The 19191-nt window shown below is 49.5% G+C and overlaps 1 protein-coding gene across 1 annotated transcript; it reads left to right on the top strand.

Annotated features, from left to right (window-relative positions):
• The first annotated feature begins 2383 nt into the window (after positions 1-2383).
• Positions 2384-16839, top strand: LOC116981377 (substance-P receptor-like). Its single transcript, XM_033034408.1, has 5 exons — positions 2384-2830; positions 5394-5588; positions 10690-10840; positions 13655-13851; positions 16609-16839. Exons 1-5 carry the CDS (start codon positions 2457-2459, stop codon positions 16829-16831), a joined length of 1140 nt encoding a protein of 379 aa, XP_032890299.1. The 5' UTR covers positions 2384-2456; the 3' UTR covers positions 16832-16839.
• Positions 16840-19191: the final 2352 nt, after the last annotated feature.

Genomic DNA, 19191 nt, shown 5'->3' with positions numbered 1-19191 from the left:
AGATTCTGGAGTAGTGCCTGAGGATTGGCGGGTAGCAAACGTAACCCCACTTTTTAAGAAGGGATGGAGAGAGAAAACGGGGAATTACAGACCAGTTAGTCTAACATCGGTAGTGGGGAAACTGCTAGAGTCAGTTATTAAAGATGGGATAGCAGCACATTTGGAAAGTGGTGAAATCATTGGACAAAGTCAGCATGGATTTACAAAAGGTAAATCATGTCTGACGAATCTTATAGAATTTTTCGAGGATGTAACTAGTAGCGTGGATAGGGGAGAACCAGTGGATGTGATGTATCTGGACTTCCAGAAGGCTTTCGACAAGGTCCCACATAAGAGATTAGTATACAAACTTAAAGCACACGGCATTGGGGGTTCAGTATTGATGTGGATAGAGAACTGGCTGGCAAACAGGAAGCAAAGAGTAGGAGTAAACGGGTCCTTTTCACAATGGCAGGCAGTGACTAGTGGGGTACCGCAAGGCTCAGTGCTGGGACCCCAGCTATTTACAATATATATTAATGATCTGGATGAGGGAATTGAAGGCAATATCTCCAAGTTTGCGGATGACACTAAGCTGGGGGCAGTGTTAGCTGTGAGGAGGATGCTAGGAGACTGCAAGGTGACTTGGATAGGCTGGGTGAGTGGGCAAATGTTTGGCAGATGCAGTATAATGTGGATAAATGTGAGGTTATCCATTTTGGTGGCAAAAACAGGAAAGCAGACTATTATCTAAATGGTGGCCGACTAGGAAAAGGGGAGATGCAGCGAGACCTGGGTGTCATGGTACACCAGTCATTGAAAGTAGGCATGCAGGTGCAGCAGGCAGTGAAGAAAGCGAATGGTATGTTAACTTTCATAGCAAAAGGATTTGAGTATAAGAACAGGGAGGTTCTACTGCAGTTGGACAGGGTCTTGGTGAGACCACACCTGGAGTATTGCGTACAGTTTTGGTCTCCAAATCTGAGGAAGGACATTATTGCCATAGAGGGAGTGCAGAGAAGGTTCACCAGACTGATTCCTGGGATGTCAGGACTGTCTCATGAAGAAAGACTGGATAGACTGGTTTATACTCTCTAGAATTTAGGAGATTGAGAGGGGATCTTATAGAAACTTATAAAATTCTTAAGGGGTTGGACAGGCTAGATGCAGGAAGATTGCTCCCGATGTTGGGGAAGTTCAGGACAAGGGGTCACAGCTTAAGGATAAGGGGGAAATCCTTTAAAACCGCGATGAGAAGAACTTTTTTCACACAGAGAGTGGTGAATCTCTGGAACTCTCTGCCACAGAGGGTAGTCGAGGCCAGTTCATTGGCTATATTTAAGAGGGAGTTAGATGTGGCCTTTGTGGCTAAGGGGGATCAGAGGGTATGGAGAGAAGGCAGGTACGGGATACTGAGTTGGATGATCAGCCATGATCATATTGAATGGCGGTGCAGGCTCGAAAGGCCGAATGGCCTACTCCTGCACCTAATTTCTATGTTTCTATGTTTCTAAGATCCCCGTGCGCTCCAAGGAGTAGTCCCAGCCTGCTCAATCTCTTCCTATAGCCCAGACCCTCTAGTCCTGGCAACATCCTCGTAAATCTTCTCTGTACCCCCCTGTTTTGTAACTGTTGTAGTTACTCTGCAACTCCCTCTACACTGGCATCAGCCAATCTTCCCTGTCCCGCCTGCAACTGGTCCAAAACGCCGCAGCGAGACTCCCGACGGGCAACCGATAAATGGGACCACATCACCCCGACCCTGGCCTCTCTCCACTGGCTCTCTGTGCGGTTCCGAATACATTTCAAGATCCTCCTTTATGTCTACAAAGCCCTCAATTGGCTCGCCCCCACCTATATCAAAAGTCTGCTTACCCACCACACCACCTCCAGGTCCCTCAGATCGGCCGACTTGGGGTTACTGAACATCCCGCGGTCTAGGCATAAGCTCAGGGGCGACCGCGCCTTTGCGGTTGCAGCTCCTAGTCTGTGGAACAGCATCCCTCGTCCCATCAGAACTGCCCCCTCCATCGACTCCTTTAAGTCGAGACTTAAAACTCATCTTTACTCCCAAGCCTTTCTTGACGTCCTCTGAGCGAGGGCTACATGTATGTAGTGATGTATGTACTTAATCTATGAACCACTGTTGTATGTTATACTATTCTTATACCAATGTAAAGCACTTTGGCCAATGAGAGTTGTTTTTTAAACGTGGTATAGAAATAAAAGTGACTTGACTTGATTTGAACTGCCCTTTCCAGCTTGACGACATATTTCCTGTAACATGGTCCTCGATTCCCCTGTTCTGGGCAAGAGACTACCCGATCTATTCCTCTCACGATTCCACCCAACCTGTGTGAGATCGTGTCTGTGAGAGTCGAGAGACCAGGCTTTTACGGGCACAAGCCACAGTGGGACCCTCGGCGAGAGGAGAAGATAGCGTGGACCGGCAAGTCCCATCGGGTGGGTCGGTGGCCATGGAGGCCGGGCAGAACGGCACGGCGCTGGTTGCCAACCTCACCCTGGGCAACATGTTTGCCCAGCCGGCGTGGCAGGTGTGCCTGTGGGCGCTGGCGTACTCGCTGGTGGTGCTGACTGCGCTGGGCGGCAACATCACGGTGATCTGGATCATCCTGGCCCACCGGCCCATGCGCACCGTCACCAACTACTTCCTGGTGAACCTGGCAGTGGCTGACGGCTCCATGGCCGCCTTCAACGCTGCCTTCAACTTCATCTACGCGGCCCACAACGACTGGTACTTCGGCCTCCACTACTGCCGCTTCCAGAACTTTCTCCCCATCACCGCCGTCTTCGCCAGCATCTACTCCATGACCGCCATCGCCCTGGACAGGTGAGGCCACCAGGGGTAGCAGCAGAGATGGGCCGAATGGCAGCGTTTCCATCACGGCTGATCTATTTGTGGAAGGGCACTCTTGCTATCGAGGGAGTGCAGCGTAGGGTAGCAGCAGAGTTGGGCCGAATGGCAGCATTTCAATCACGGCTGATCTTATTTGAGGAAGGGCATTCTTGCTATTGAGGGGGTGCAGCGTAGGTTTACAAGGTTAATTCCCGGGATGGCGGGACTGTCGTATACTGAGAGAATGGAGCGGCTGGGCTTGTACACACTGGAGTTTAGAAGGATGAGAGGGTATCTCATTGAAACATATAAGATTGTTAAGGGCCAGAACCAGAGGCCACAGCCTCAGAATAAAAGGACGTACCTTTAGAAAGGAGATGAGGAGGAATTTCTTTAGTCAGAGGGTGGTGAATTTGTGGAATTCTTTGCCACAGGCAGCTGTGGAGGACAAGTTAGTGGATATTTCTAAGGCGGAGATTGACATATTCTTCATTAGTACAGGTGTCAGCGGCTATGGGGCGAAGGCAGGAGAATGGGGTTGAGAGGAGAAGATAGACCAGCCATGATTGAATGGCGGAGTGGACTTGATGGGCTGAATGGCCTAATTCTGCTCCTAGGAACTCATGAATTTATTAGCATGAAGTTTTGCTGAAGGAATATGGGCGATCGCAGGCCAAATTATAATGCTGAACTTCAAAGGTGATCTTAACCTGAGTCATGTGTATATTATCCCAGTGCCAATATGTACAGAGAATTCAATACATGGCTCAAAAACCTGTGTGGGAGAAATTAGTTTCAGTTCCTGTAACTCTTGCAGTGCCATTAGTTGGGGAAGCAGAAACGGTTCAATTTAGACTTAAACATAGGATAAAGGTGCAGGAGTAGGCCATTCGGCCCTTCTAGCCAGCAACGCCATTCCATATGATCAGGGCTGATCATCCAAAATCAGTACCCTGTTTCTGCTTTCTCCCCATATCCCTTGATTCCGTTAGCCCTCAGAGCTAATGTATATCGAACTCTCTCTTGAGTATATCCAGTGAACTGACCCCTTTCACCCTGGCCACAAACTCTTTGAATCACTTCCCTCTGGAAGGCGACTCCGGACTGTCAAAGCGGCCACAGCCAGACATAAAAACAGCTTTTATCCACGAGTAGTTGCTCTACTCAATAACCAAAAATCTGTAGCCTCCCTTTGATCTGGTATTTTGTTGGTTCACAAGCTTGATCAATGGTGTTTTATCATTAATGTTTTATTATTATTAATGTTTAGTGTTTTCAGAGTCATTCGTAACTGTCACTGTATGTCATGTTGTTACTTGTGGGCGGAGCGCCACGGCAAATTCCTTGTATGTGAATACTTGGCCAGTAAACTTACTTATTGACCTCCACTGCCTTCTGTGGCAGAATATGCCACAGATTCACAACTCTCTGGGTGAAAAGGTTTTCCTTCATCTCAGTCCTATTCTTATTCTTAAATTGTGACCCCTGGTTCTGGACTTCCCCCAACATGGGGAACATGTTTCCTGCATCTAGCCTGTCCAATCCCTTGAGAATTTAATATGTTTCTATAAGATCCCCTCTCGTCCTTCTAAATTCCAGTGAATATAAGCACAGTCGATCCATTCTTTCATCATATGTCAGTCCCGCCATCCTGGGAATTAACCTGGTGAACCTACGCTGCACTCCCTCAATAACAAGAATGTCCTTCCTCAAATTGGGAGACCAAAACTGCACACAAGATGACATTACTGGTAGTATCATAAGTGATAGGATAGAATTAGGCCATTCAGCCCATCAAGTCTACTCCACCATTCAATCATGGCTGATCTACCTCCCCCTCCTCACCCCATTCTCCTGCCTTATCCCCATAACCTCTGACACCCAAACTAATCAAGAGGCTATCTATCTCTGCCTTAAATATATCCACTGACTTGCCCTCCACAGCCTTCTGTGGCAAAGAATCCCACAGATTCACCACCCTCTGACTAAAGAAATTCCTCCTCAGCTCCTTCCTAAAAGAACGTCCTTTAATTCTAAGGCTATGACCTCTAGTCCAGGACTCTCCCACTAGTGGAAACATCCTCTCCACATCCACTCGATCCAAGCCTTTCACCATTCCGTATGTTTCAATGAGGTACCCCCTCATCCTTCTAAGCTCCAGCGAGTACAGGCCCAGTGCCGACAAACGGCTCATCACAGGTTAACCCACTCATTCCTGGGATCATTCTTGTAAACCTCCTCTGGACCCTCCCTCTCCAGAGCCAGCACATCCTTCCTCAGATATGGTGCCCAAAATTGCTCACAATACCCCTGTCTCCTCCCACGAGTGGAATCAAGGGATGCGGGGAGAAAACAGGAACGGGGTACGGATTTTGGATGATCAGCCATGATCATATTGAATGGTGGTGCTGGCTCGAAGGGGCCGAATGGCCGACTGCTGCGTGTATTTTCTATGCTGCTAGCATCCTCAAGTGCAATTGTGTGTAATACAGTTTGGATGGTGGGAAGGGAAGCCAGTGATGTGCTATATATAATGTGTATGTGGTTGACCATGCAGGTACATTGCCATCATCTACCCTCTGAAGCCAAGACTGTCTTCCAGCATGACCAAGCTGGTGATATGTGTTATATGGCTGCTGGCCCTGGCTCTGGCATTCCCGCAGTGTTTTTACGCTCGTATCGAGCACATGGGCAACAGAATAATCTGCAACGTGGACTGGCCCGGAGACGTTGGAGGGAAACACCAACTGACGTAAGTAAGGAGCTGCCTCTCGCTTCCCCGCCATCCCCGTGCTGTTTCTACAGCGAGATTCGTGACCACTTCGATATTGTGGGGTGCTCTCCAAAGTTAACGTTTCATGGTTTCACGGGCGCATTCAGCGGTAGAGTTGCTGCCTCACAGCGCCAGAGACCCGGGTTCGATCCTGACCACCGGGTACTGTCTGTGTGGAGTTTGCACGTTCTCCCCGTGACCTGCGTGGCTTTTCTCCCGGCGCTCCGGTTTCCTCCCACACTCCAAAGACGTGCAGGTTTGTTGTTTAATTGTCTTCTGTAAATTGTCCCTAGTGTGTGTGGGATTGGATAGCGTGGAACTAGTGTACCCGTTATCGATGGAGCGAGGGAAATAGGCAACGTTTCGGGTCGAGACCCTTCTTCAGTCTGAAGAAGGGTCTCGACCCGAAACGTTGCCTATTTCCTTCGCTCCATAGCTGCTGCCTCACCCGCTGAGTTTCTCCAGCATTTTTGTCCACCTTCGATTTTCCAGCATCCGCAGCTCCTTCGTAAACAATACCCGTTATCGATGGTCGGCATGGACTCAGTGGGCCGAAGGGCCTGTTTTAAACGTTGTATCGAAAACTAAACTGAACAAAATAATAATTAACCGACAAAACATGCACGTCTTTGGGAGGAAACCAGAGCACCCGGAGGAAAACCCACATGGTCCCAGGGAGAATGCATAAACTCCGCTCAGGTAGCACTTGTGGTCGGGATCGAACCCGGGTCTCTGGCGCTATGAGGCAGAAACTCTACCGCTGGGCCACCCCTTTGTATAATGTTGGGCAAACCCAGACTGCAGTGATGCATGTGATGCAGTCCTTCAAATGTTGATGGAATGAATGTAATGCATATTGTTTGCAACCAGTGTGACACCTGAGGCAAGTGGGAGCACAGGGAAAACTCCCGGTTCGATCCCGACCTCGGGTGCTGTCTGTGTGGAGTCTGTTCGTTCTCCCCGTGACCACGTGGGTTTTCTCCGGGTGCTCCGGCTTCCACCCACATCCCAAAGACGTGCAGGTCTGTAGGTTAATAGTCATAGAGTGATAGAGTGATACAGTGTGGAAACAGGCCCTTCGGCCCAACTAGCCCACACTGGCCAACATGTCCCAGCTACACTAGTCCCACCTGCCTGCGTTTGGTCCATTTCCCTCCAAACCTGTCCTATCTGTGTACCTGTCTAACCATTTTTTTAAACGTTGGGTTAGTCCCAGCCTCAACTCTTCATTCAGAACTGCCGCCGCGACGTCAACCGCCTCAACTTCTCCACTCCCCTGTCTCACTCCAATCTTTCCCCCTCTGAACGCACTGCCATCGAATCACTCCGCAAAAACCCAGACTGGGTCATCAAACCAGCCGACAAGGGAGGTGCCGTGGTAGTCTGGCGCGCCGATCTCTACAAAGCTGAGGCCACGCGCCAACTCTCGGACACCTCCTCCTACTTACCCTTGGACCATGACCCCACTGACGAGCACCAGGCCACCATTTCTAGCACCATCACCGACTTCATCAATTCCCACGCCCTACCTGACCAAGCCTCCAAACTCATCGTTCCCCAGCCCCGCACGGCCCGTTTTTACCTTCTCCCCAAAATCCACAAACCCGGCTCTCCCGGCAGACCCATTGTCTCTGCTTGTTCGTGCCCCACAGAACTCATCTCCACATACCTTGACTCCATCCTATCCCCCCTGGTCAAATCCCTCCCCACCTATGTTCTAGACACCTCAGACACCCTCCGCCACCTCCACGCATTCCACTCTCTGGGCCCTCACCCCCTCATCTTCACCATGGATGTCCGGTCACTCTACACCTCCATCCCCCACCAGGATGGCCTCAGAGCCCTCCGGTTCTTCCTCGACCAGAGGAGCAACCCATACCCAGCCACTGACACTCTCCTCCGCTTAGCGGAGTTGGTCCTCACCCTCAATAACTTTACATTTGACTCCTCCCATTTCCTCCAAACACAAGGCGTAGCTATGGGCACACGCATGGGCCCCAGCTACGCCTGCCTCTTTGTCGGGTACGTTGAACAATCCTTGTTCGAGGCATACCAGGGCCCCATCCCCGACCTCTACCTCCGCTACATTGACGACTGCTTTGGTGCCACCTCCTGCACCCACACACAACTGACTGACTTCATCCACTTCACCACCAACTTCCATCCGGCACTCCAATACACCTGGACGATTTCCGACACTTCCCTACCATTCCTTGACCTCACCATCTCCATCGCAGGGGACAGACTCCTGACCGACATACATTACAAACCCACTGACTCACATGGCTATCTGGACTACACGTCTTCCCACCCTGCCCCCTGTAAAGACTCCATCCCCTACTCCCAATTCCTCCGCCTACGCCGCATCTGTTCCCAGGATGAGACATTTCATACCAGGGCATCGGAAATGTCCTCGTTCTTCAGGGAACGGGGATTCCCCTCCGCCACCATAGATGAGGCTCACACCAGGGTCTCATCCATACCCCGTAACACTGCTCTCTCTCCCCATCCCCGCACACGCAACAAGGGCAGAGTCCCTCTGGTCCTCACCTTTCACCCCACCAGCCGGCAAATACAACACATAATCCTCCGCCATTTCCGCCACCTCCAACGTGACCCCACCACTCGCCACATCTTCCCATCTCCCCCCATGTCTGCCTTCCGCAAAGACCGCTCCCTCCGCAACTCCCTCGTCAATTCTTCCCTTCCCTCCCGCACCACCCCCTCCCCGGGCACTTTCCGTTGCAACCGCAAGAAATGCAACACCTGTCCCTTCACCTCCCCCCTCGACTCCATTCAAGGTCCCAAGCAGTCGTTCCAGGTGCGACAAAGGTTCACCTGTATCTCCTCCAACCTCATCTACTGCATCCGCTGCTCTAGATGTCAGCTGATTTACATCGGTGAGACCAAGCGTAGGTTGGGCGATCGTTTCGCCGAACACCTCCGCTCAGTCCGCAATAACCTACCTGACCTCCCGGTGGCTCAGCACTTCAACTCCCCCCCCCCATTCCCAATCCGACCTCTCTGTCCTGGGTCTCCTCCATTGCCAGAGTGAGCAACAGCGGAAATTGGAGGAACAGCACCTCATATTCCGTCTGGGGTCCTTGCGTCCTTATGGCATTAACATTGAATTCTCCCAATTTGGCTAGCCCTTGCTGTCTCCTCCCCTTCCTTAACCCTCTAGCTGTCTCCTCCCACCCTCCCATCCGCCCGCCCTCGGGCTCCTCCTCCTCCTCCCTTTTCCCTTCTTTCTTTCCCCACCCCCCATCAGTCTGAAGAAGGGTTTCGGCCCGAAACGTCGCCTATTTCCTTCGCTCCATAGATGCTGCTGCACCCGCTGAGTTTCCCCAGCAATTTTGTGTATCCTCTGGCAGCTTGTTCCATACACCCACCACCCTTTGTGTGAAAAAGCTACCTCTCAGATTCCTATTAAATCTTTTCCCCTTCACTTTAAACCTATGTCCTCTGGTCCTCGATTCCCCTACTCTGGGCAAGAGACTCTGTGCATCTACATGATCTATTCATCACATGATTTTATACACCTCCATAAGATCACCCCGCATCCTCCTGCGCTCCAAGGAATAGAGACCCAGCCTACTCAACCTTTAGCTCACACCCTCTAGTCCCTGCAACATCCTCGTAAATTGTCTTCTGTAAATATATTCTCTAAATTGGACTTTAGACTTTAGAGATACATAGCAGCTTTAGAGATATGGAAACAGACCCTTCGGCCCACCGAATCCGTGGCGACCCGCGATCACCCTGAACACTAACCTACCCACTCTAGGGATAGTTTTTACAACATACCAAAGCCGATTAATCTACAAACATGTACGTCATTCGAGTGTTTGTGATTTGCAACCTTCCTTAAAACTGGCCCAAAAACATGGGAATGAATCAGGTTTTTTTTCCATAAAATTCTCTAGATACAGCATGGAAACAGGCCCTTCGGCCCACTGAGTCCGTGCCGACCTGCGGTCACCCGGTACACTGGTCCTATCCTACACACTATGCACAATTTACAGAAGTCAATTAACGTACAAACCTGCACGTCTTTGTAAGGTGGAAGGAAACCCGGGCACCCGGAGAAAACCCACGCAGGTCACAGTGAGAACGTACCAACCCCGTACAGACAGCACCCGTAGTCAGGATCGAACCTGGGTCTCCGGTGCTGTGAGGCAGTAACTCTACCGCTGCGCCGCCCAAATTAGATTCTTCGTTTACTACCGACCGTTCCCAGGGTCCTTCCTCCATCGCCAGAGTTCGACTTCATGTAACGACAAACGTTGTGGAGCAAACGTTCAGATTCCGTTTGACGGCACTGGGCCTGTACTCACTCGCTGGAGCTTAGAAGGATTGGGGGGGGGGGAAATGGTGAAAGGCCTGGAGAGAGACGGGGAATGGAGAGGATGTTTCCACTGGTGGGAGAGTCTAGGACCAGAGGCCACAGCCACAGAATAAAAGGACTTACGATGTAGACAGGGGACGAGGAGGAATTTATTTTGTCAGAGTGTGGTGAATCTGTGGAATTGATTAATTGCCGCAGACGACTGTAGAGGCCGTCAATAAGGTGGAGATTGATAGATTATTGATTAGTACGAGTGTCAGGGGTTATGGGGAGAAGGCAGGAGAATGGGGTTGAGAGGGAGAGATAGATCACAAGGTTACAAGTGATAGGAGTAGAATTAGGCCATTCGGCCCATCAAGTCTACTCTGCCATTCAATCATGGCTGATCTAACTCTCATTCCTAACCTCATTCTCCTGTCTTCTCCCCATAACCCCAGACACCTGTACTAGATAGGGCTCTTAAAGCTAGATAGGGCTCTTAAAGATAGCGGAATCAGGGGATGTGGGGAGAAGGCAGGAACGGGGTACTGATTGGGGATGATCATCCATGATCACATTGAATGGCGGTGCTGGCTCGAAGGGCCCTGCACCTTTTGCCTATTGTCTATTGTCTAATCAAAAATCAGCTGTGATTGAATGGCAGTTGCATCGATGGGCCGAATGGCCTAATTCTGCCCCAACAACTTATGACTTATGACGTTTGTTGTCTCTTTTGATCGCGGTGCGTCGCAGGTACCAGCTCGTGGTGATCGCGTTGATCTACCTAATGCCACTGATGGTGATGGGGGTGACCTACACCAGGGTGGGGATAACACTGTGGGCCAGCGCAATACCTGGCGACACAACGCGGCGATATCACGAGCAGCTGAAAGCAAAACGGAAGGTCTGTAGCAAAAAACCTACTTTGTTTGTAGAGGGATATGTATTGCATCCTCATCCATACGCAGACACAAGGCAGTTTGGTTTTAGCTTTTCAGAGGGTACAGCGCGGAAACAGGCCCTTCGGCCCATCCTGTCTGCGTCGACCAGCGATCACCGCACACTAGTACTACCTTACACACACTAGAGACCATTTACAATTTTACAAGATGACACATTAGCCGACAAACCTGTAAGAGAGAACTTCAGATGTTGGTTTAAATCGAAGGTAGACACAAAATGCTGGAGTAACTCAGCAGGTGAGGCAGCATCTTTGGAGAGAAGGAATGGGCGACGTTTCGGGTCGAGAAGGGTCTCTAGTGTGTGTAAGATAGTACTAGTGTTCGAGAAGGGTCTCGACCCGAAACGTCGCCCATTCCTTCTCTCCAAAGATGCTGCCTCACCCGCTGAGTTACTCCAGCATTTTGTGTCTACAAACCTGCACGTCTTTGGACAGTGGGAAGAAACCGGAGGTCCCGGAGATAACCATATAACCATATAACAATTACAGCACGGAAACAGGCCATCTCGGCCCTACAAGTCCGTGCCGAACAATTATTTTCCCTGCCTGCACTCATACCATAACCCTCCATTCCCTTCTCATCCATATGCCTATCCAATTTATTTTTAAATGATACCAACGAACCTGCCTCCACCACTTCCACTGGAAGCTCATTCCACACCGCTACCACTCTCTGAGTAAAGAAGTTCCCCCTCATGTTACCCCTAAACTTCTGTCCCTTAATTCTGAAGTCATGTCCTCTTGTTTGAATCTTCCCTATTCTCAAAGGGAAAAGCTTGTCCACATCAACTCTGTCTATCCCTCTCATCATTTTAAAGACCTCTGTCAAGTCCCCCCTTAACCTTCTGCGTTCCAGAGAATAAAGACCTAGCTTATTCAACCTTTCTCTGTAACTTAGTTGTTGAAACCCAGGCAACATTCTAGTAAATCTCCTCTGTACTCTCTCTATTTTGTTGACATCCTTCCTATAATTGGGCGACCAAAATTGTACACCATACTCCAGATTTGGTCTCACCAATGCCTTGTACAATTTTAACATTACATCCCAGCTTCTATACTCAATGCTCTGATTTATAAAGGCTAGCACACCAAAAGCTTTCTTTACCACCCTATCTATGTGAGATTCCACCTTCAATGCGGGTCACGGGGAGAAGGTACAAACTCCGTGCAGACAAACACCCATGGTCAGGATCGAACCTGGGTCTCTGGCGCTGTGAGGCAGTAACTCTACTGCCATGCCACGGTGCCGCCATGGTTCTGCAGACACAGGGAACTGCAGATGCTGGTTTGCAACAAAAAAAACAAACAAAAAAACACAAAGTGCTGGAGTATCTCGACAGGTCAGTGATGTAGATGTTGAATGTCTTGTTTATTAGATAACAAAAAAGTAAAACAATGGCAGAGTTGTTGCCTTTGAGACCCAGGTTTGTACGTTCTTCCCGTGACCTGCGTGAGTTTTCCCCGGTTTCCTCCCGCACTCCAAAGACGTGCGGTGTTGGAGGTTAATTGGCTTCAGTAACATTGTAAATAATTGTGCCTATTGATTACGGGGTGATCGCTGGCCAGCACGGACACAGTGGGCCGAAAGGCCTGTTTCCGTGCTGTGTCACCAATGTCTAAAATAAAGTCCAAAGGCAGCATCTCTGGAGAATCTCTGGAGGTGACATTTCAGGTCGGGACCTATCTTCAGACTAGTAACAGTGCCTAAGATGCTTTCATAACCTTTCTGCATTTTGCGGGAAAATTCCTCGTGCCTTGGTCACAAATTTGATCATACTATCATCATAAATGATAGGAGTAGAATTAGGCCATTCGGCCCATCAAGTTTCCTCCAGATCTTGGACATATTTTAACCAAGCTCCTGATTGCTTCTGCTGTTTAAACAGACTCTGCTAGGTAAATAGACGTTGTTTGCTGTGAAACTGGGCCATTTGTCAAGTCAAATCAAATCAATGGTTGACTGAATATCACCCATAAACAAGCCTAACTTCATTTTCTCTTTGAACAGCCCTGGCAATAGGTCAGCAGGCATCTATTTAGTTCCCTGCAATGTTGTTACATTGATGGCATTCTGTGTTAGTAATCGTTCGTGAAAACAGTGACTGTCTCTTTCACAAGCCCAGACCCCCCATTGAATCATGCGGAGTGATACAGCGTGGAAACAGGCCCTTCGGCCCAACTTGCCCCTGCTGACCAACATGCTCCATCTATACTAGCCTGCCTTTTGGCCCATATCCCTCTAAACCTGTCCTATCCATGTACCTGTCTAAATGTTTCTTAAACAATGTGACAGTAACTGCCTCAACTGCCTCCTTTATATTAGACTTTAGAAATACAGCGCGCAAACACTTGGTCCACTAAGTCCGCGCCGACCAGCGATCACCACGTTCACTCTTGGTTCTTGGTTTCTTGGTCCTCCAAATTATTCCAACTGGAATTTAAACTGGAGGTAGTGAAGGGACGCTGTCCTACACGCTAGGGACACGTTACAGTTTGCAGAAGTCAATTAGCCTACAATTAACCTAGACTTGATGGGGCGAATGGCCTTATTAAAAATGGCCTTAAAAGAGTTATGAACATGAACTCTTTGCTTTGTCTGAGGAAGGGTCTCGACCCAAAACGTCACTCATTCCTTCTCTCTCTGTCTCGAGATGCTGCCTGTCCCACTGAGCCGCTGCAGCTTTTTGCGTCTGTCTATCTACGGGTTGAAGCAGCATCTGCAGTTCCTTCACCGCACGACTCTTGGCTTTATTGCAGGTGGTCAAGATGATGATAGTGGTGGTGCTGACCTTCGCAGTTTGCTGGCTGCCCTATCACTTGTATTTCATCCTCGGCAGCTTCAGCCTGGACATCTACTTCAACACCTACATCCAGCAGGTGTACCTGGGGATATTCTGGCTGGCGATGAGCTCCACCATGTCCAACCCCATCATCTATTGTTGCCTCAATAACCGGTGAGTCTGAAACATAGTAAATAGGTACAGGAGTAGGCCATTCAGTGGGCCAGCACCGCCATTCAATATGATCATGGCTGATCATCCAAAATCAGTACCCCGTTCCTGCTTTCACCCCACATCTTTAGATCCCGTTAGCCCTAAGAGCTAAATCTAAAGGGCCTGGCCCACTTGGGCGCCATTTGCGCGTCACACAGGTGGCGCGCGAAGATTTTGTGAATCTGGGGCGCCGCGCGCGATCGCGCGTTACTGCCTACATCACTACGCACCATGCGTGCCTAATGCACGCCATTCGCGCCATCACGTGCGCGTCGTGACACGTAAATGATGTCTCACAAATGACGCCCAAGTGGGCCGTTAACTCTCTCTGGAAAACATCCAGTGAATTGCCCTCCACTGCCTTCTGTGGCAGAGAATTCCACAGATTCACAACTCTCCGGGTGAAAAAGTTTTTCCTCATCTCAGTCCTAAATGGCCTACCCCTTATTCTTAAACTGGGGTTCTCGACTCCCTCCAACATGAGGAACATCTTTCCTGCATCTAGCCTGTCCAATCCCTTAAGAATTTTATATGTTTCTATAAGATCCCCTCTCATCGAAATTCCAGTGAATACAAGCCCAGTCGACCCATTCTTTCATCATATGACAGTCCCGCCATCCCGGGAATTAAGCTGGTGAACCTACGCTGCACTCCCTCAATAGCAAGAATGTCCTTCCTCAAATTAGGAGAACAAAACTGCACACAATACTCCAGGTGCGACATTCCCTCTCTCTCCATCCCTCCCCCTTTCAAGTCGCACCAGCTTCTCGTTTTCACCTTCTCTCCGGAGATACTGCCCGATACTGCTGAGTTCTCCACCCCTCCCCATTCCCACGTCGACCTTCCTGTCCTGGGCCTCCACCACCGTCAGGCTGAGGTTTAGTTTAGGAAGCAACTGCAGATGCTGGTTCTACACTGTAGATAGGCACCAAATGCTGGAGTAACTCAGCGGGACAGGCAGCATCTCTGGAGAGAAGGAATGGGTGACGTTTCGGGTCGAGACTCTTCTTCAGACTGAGAGTCAGGGGGAGAGGGAAACCAGACTCATTTTATCAGGGATGCATCACGGCTTGGTTTGGGAACAGCTCCATCCAAGACCCCCAAAAATTGCAGCAAATTGTGGATGCAGCCTAGACCATCACACAAACCCAACCTCCCTTCCATTGACTCCGTTTACACCTCACGCTGCCTCGGCAAGGCCAGCAGCGTAATCAAGGACGAGTCGCACCCTGGCCACTCCCTCTTCTCCCCTCTCCCATCGGGCAAAAGGTACAGAAGTGTGAAAACGCACACCTCCAGATTCAGGGACTGTTTCTTCCCAGCTGTTATCAGGCAGCTGAATCATCCTACCACAACCAGAGAGCAGTGTTGAACTACCATCTACCTCATTGGTGACCCTCGGACTGTCCTTGATCGGACTTTGCTGGCTTTACCTTGCACTAAACGTTATTCCCTTATCTACACACTGTGAATGGGTGGATTGTAATCATGTATTGTCTTTCTGCTGACTGGTTAGCACGCAGCAAAAGCTTTTCACTGTACCTCGGTACACGTGACAATAAACTAAACTCAACTGAAAAGTGCAGTGGTCCAAATACATAATTCATAAAAATTGGCAGACTGGTACAAAAGTAGTGAATAATCTACACTGGACTACAAACAGGCAGAGGCCATGTTTTCACCATAGTCTACCTCATGAGTTCATAAGGCCCAACAAGTCTACTCCGCCATTCAATCATGGCTGATCAATCTTTCCCTCTCAACCCCATTCTCCTGCCTTCTCCCCATAACCCCTAGCACCCGTACTAATCAAGAATCCCCACCTTAAAAAATAGCCAATGACTTGGACTCCACCGCCTTCTGTGGCAAGGAATAGCACAGATTCAGCACCATCTTTACTAAAGAAATTCTTCCTCATCTCCTTTCTTAAATTGCACCCTTTTATCTGAGGCTGTGCCCTCTGGTCCTAGACTCTCCCACGAGTGGAAACATCCTCTCCACATCCACTCTATCCAGGCCTTTTATGGCATCAAACGCAGGCGAGTGGGACTAGCTTAGCTGGGACAACTTGGTCGGTGTGGGCAATTTCATAAGTAGAACATAAGTGATAGGAGTAAAGTTAGGCCATTCGGCCCATCAAGTCTTCTCCACCATTCTCTCTATCTCTCCCTCTTAACCCTATTCTTCTGCCTTCTCCCCATAACACATGACACCCGTATTAATCAAGAATGTATCTATCTCTGCCTTAACTATATTCACTGACTTAGTCTCCACAGATTCACCACCCTCTGACTAAAGAAATTCCTACACATCTTCTTCCAAAAAGAACGTCCATTAATTCTGAGGCTATGACCTCTAGTCCTGGACTCTCCCACTAGTGGAAACATCCTCTCCAGTTTCACTGTACCTTAATTAGTACAGTGACAATAAAATACCTTTGAACCACTCTACCCAAGCCTTTCATTATTCTGTACATTTCAATGTGGTCCCCCCTCATTCTTTGAAACTCCAGTGAATACTGGCCCAGTTGGGCCAAATGGGCAAGTGGGGTTAACATGGGTGGGGGACCTTGGTTGGCATGGATGAGTTGGGCCGAAGGGCAAGTGGGGCTAGCATTGATGGGGCACCTTGGTGGGGGGTGGGCAAGTTGGGAGCAGCGTGACTCAGCTGTAAGACTCAACCACGTTACTAAAACACAATTCCACTGCCATCTCCCAGATTTCGCATCGGCTTCAAGAAGGCGTTCCGGTGCTGCCCGTTTGTCCAGTACAGTCGGCACGATCACCTGGAGTTAACGAAGGCGATGAGCTTCCGCATGACGAGAAGCAGCACGTACACGGCGGGCAGGACGGAGACCACCGCCGCCGGCCACGCCGCAGCCAATAGCGACGAGGCGGAGAGACCCAAGGGGGAGCTCCTCAGCTCCGGAACTGTTCTGTGATCTGTGTGTCTTGCCCTCCCCGCCCCCCCTCCCCCCCCCCCCCCCCGACGTAGTGTGGCACGGTGGCGCAGCGGTAGAGCTGCCTCCTTGCAGCGCCAGAGACCCGGGTTGAATCCCGGCCACGAGTGCTTGTCAGTACGTTCTCCCCGTGACCCGCGTGGGTTTTCTCCGAGATCTTCGGTTCCCTCCCACACTCCAAAGACATGCGGGTTTGTAGATTAATTGGCTTGGTATGAATGTAAAATTGTCGCTAGCGTGTGCAGGATAGTGTTGGTGTGCGGGGATCGCTGGTAGGTGCAGGCTCGGTGGGTCGAAGGGCCCGTTTCTGCGCTGTATCTCTAAACTAAACTAAACTAAACACACAAAGGGCCAGACGTGGTCCCAGGCTCTCAATTCCCCAATTAAGATCCACGTTCTCCAGGGTTGCTGCCTGACCCTCTGTGTTACTCCAGCAATTTGTGACTTGTTTTGTTAACCAGCATAGAGTGATACAGCATGGAAACAGGCCCTTCGGCCCAACCTGCCCAACCTGCCCTCAGCGACCAACATGTCCCATCTACACCAGTCGCACCTACTTGTGATTGGCTCACATCCCTCTAAACCTGTCCTATCCATGTACCTGTCTAAATGTTTTTTAAACGTTGCGATAGTCCCTGCCTCAACTATCTCTTCCAGCAGCTCGTTCTAGACACCCATCACCCTTTGTGTAAAAAAAGTTACCCTCAGGTTCCTATTGAATCCTTCCCCCCTCAACTTAAAGCTTAGGTAGACAAAAAATGCTGGAGAAACTCAGCAGGTGAGGCAGCATCTATGGAGCGAAGGAATAGGTGATATGAATCAGACTGATCAGTCTGAAGAAGTGTCTCGACCCAAAACGTCACCTACTCCTTCGCTCCATAGATGCTGCTTCACCCGCAGCATTTTTGTCTACCTTCCATTTTTCCAGCATCTGCAGTTCTTTCTTAAACAACTTAAACCTGAGTGCTCCGGTTGTCGATTCCCTTATTCTGGACAAGAGACTGTGTGTATTTATCCGATCTAATCCTCTCATGATTCTATACACCACTCATCCACCTGCGCTCCAAGGAATAGAGTCCCAGCCTACTCAGCCTCTCTCTATTGCTCATACCCTCGAGTCCAGCCTGGCAACGTCCTTGTGACTTCCCCTGGTGAAACAGTGTCTGCAGTTCCTTGTTTCTATTTGACCATTGAAGTTGCGGAGTTGCTGTGATGTGTAGAACAATAGACAATAGGTGCAGGAGGAGGCCATTCGGCCCTTCGAGCCAGCACCGCCATTCAATGTGATCATGGCTGATCATCCCCAATCAAGTACCCCGTTCCTGCCTTCTCCCCATATCCCCTGACTCCGCTATTTTTAAGAGCCCTATCTAGCTCTCTCTTGAAAGCATCCATTGAACCTGCCTCCACCGCCCTCTGATTTTGAACGATTTTGAGTGGCCTGTCAGACCTGTTTCTGTTCAGGTATGTTTTATAATTTTTCCTCACACTCATTTCCGTACATTCCTGAAGATAATAATTTGTAAATACGGGATAAAGGAATTAATCGTAGAGTTTACGCTAATCAGTATTCTCGATGACCTCAAAATATCTCAAAGCTCTTTAGAGTCGCAAAGTGCCTTTGAAATAGAGTCTCCATCGTGGCAAATAAACTTGTGAACGATGGTAACGATAGTGATGAAGATGGCATTTTCAATTTTGTATCCATGGACAATAGGATTTACAATTAACATCGATGTGCCTTTTAATCTAATAAAGGTTGACCCCATTTTTAAGTCATGTTCAATGACTTTGGTCATCCACTTTAGACTTTAGACGTTAGAGATACTGCGCGGAAACAGGCCCTTCGGCCCACTGAGTCCGTGCCGACCAGCGATCGCCCGTACACTAGAACTATCCTATGCACTATGGACAATTTTTAATTTTACGATTTTACTGAAGTCAATTAATCGACAAACCTGCACGTCTTTGAAGTATGGGAGGAAAACGGAGCACCCAGAGAAAACCAATGCGGTCACGGGGAGAATGTATAAACTCTGTACAGACAGCACCCGAGGTCAGGATCGAACCCGGGTCTCTGGCGCTGTGACTTTGCAGCCGTTCAACAAGGTGTAGGGGATGAGCTGTCACGGGTCACGGCACCAGAGACCCCGGTTCGTTCCTGACTACAGGTCTGGGATCACAATGAAGTTCCCAACTCGTAACAAAGCTTCAAGAGTAGTCATCTTTTAGTTTAGTTTACTGATCCAGGGCGGAAACAGGCCCTTCGGCCCGTCGAGTCCGCGCCGACCAGCGATCCCCGCACATTAACACTGTCCGACACTCGGGACAATTTTTTACAT

Source organism: Amblyraja radiata, chromosome 15 (genome assembly GCF_010909765.2).
Source record: "Amblyraja radiata isolate CabotCenter1 chromosome 15, sAmbRad1.1.pri, whole genome shotgun sequence".
Taxonomy (NCBI): domain Eukaryota; kingdom Metazoa; phylum Chordata; class Chondrichthyes; order Rajiformes; family Rajidae; genus Amblyraja; species Amblyraja radiata.
The sequence above is the reverse complement of the archived record's forward strand: the minus strand, read 5'-3'. Positions and strand labels throughout refer to the sequence as shown.

What these genes read in the sequence shown, in the direction of transcription:
- LOC116981377 (XM_033034408.1), top strand. Translation starts at nt 2,457, where the DNA reads ATGGAGGCCGGGCAGAACGGCACGGCGCTGGTTGCCAACCTCACCCTG. An exon ending in ACCGCCATCGCCCTGGACAG is followed by an intron (nt 2,831 to 5,393) that starts GTGAGGCCACCA and finishes TTGACCATGCAG; the next exon opens with GTACATTGCCATCATCTACC. An exon ending in TATTGTTGCCTCAATAACCG is followed by an intron (nt 13,852 to 16,608) that starts GTGAGTCTGAAA and finishes GCCATCTCCCAG; the next exon opens with ATTTCGCATCGGCTTCAAGA.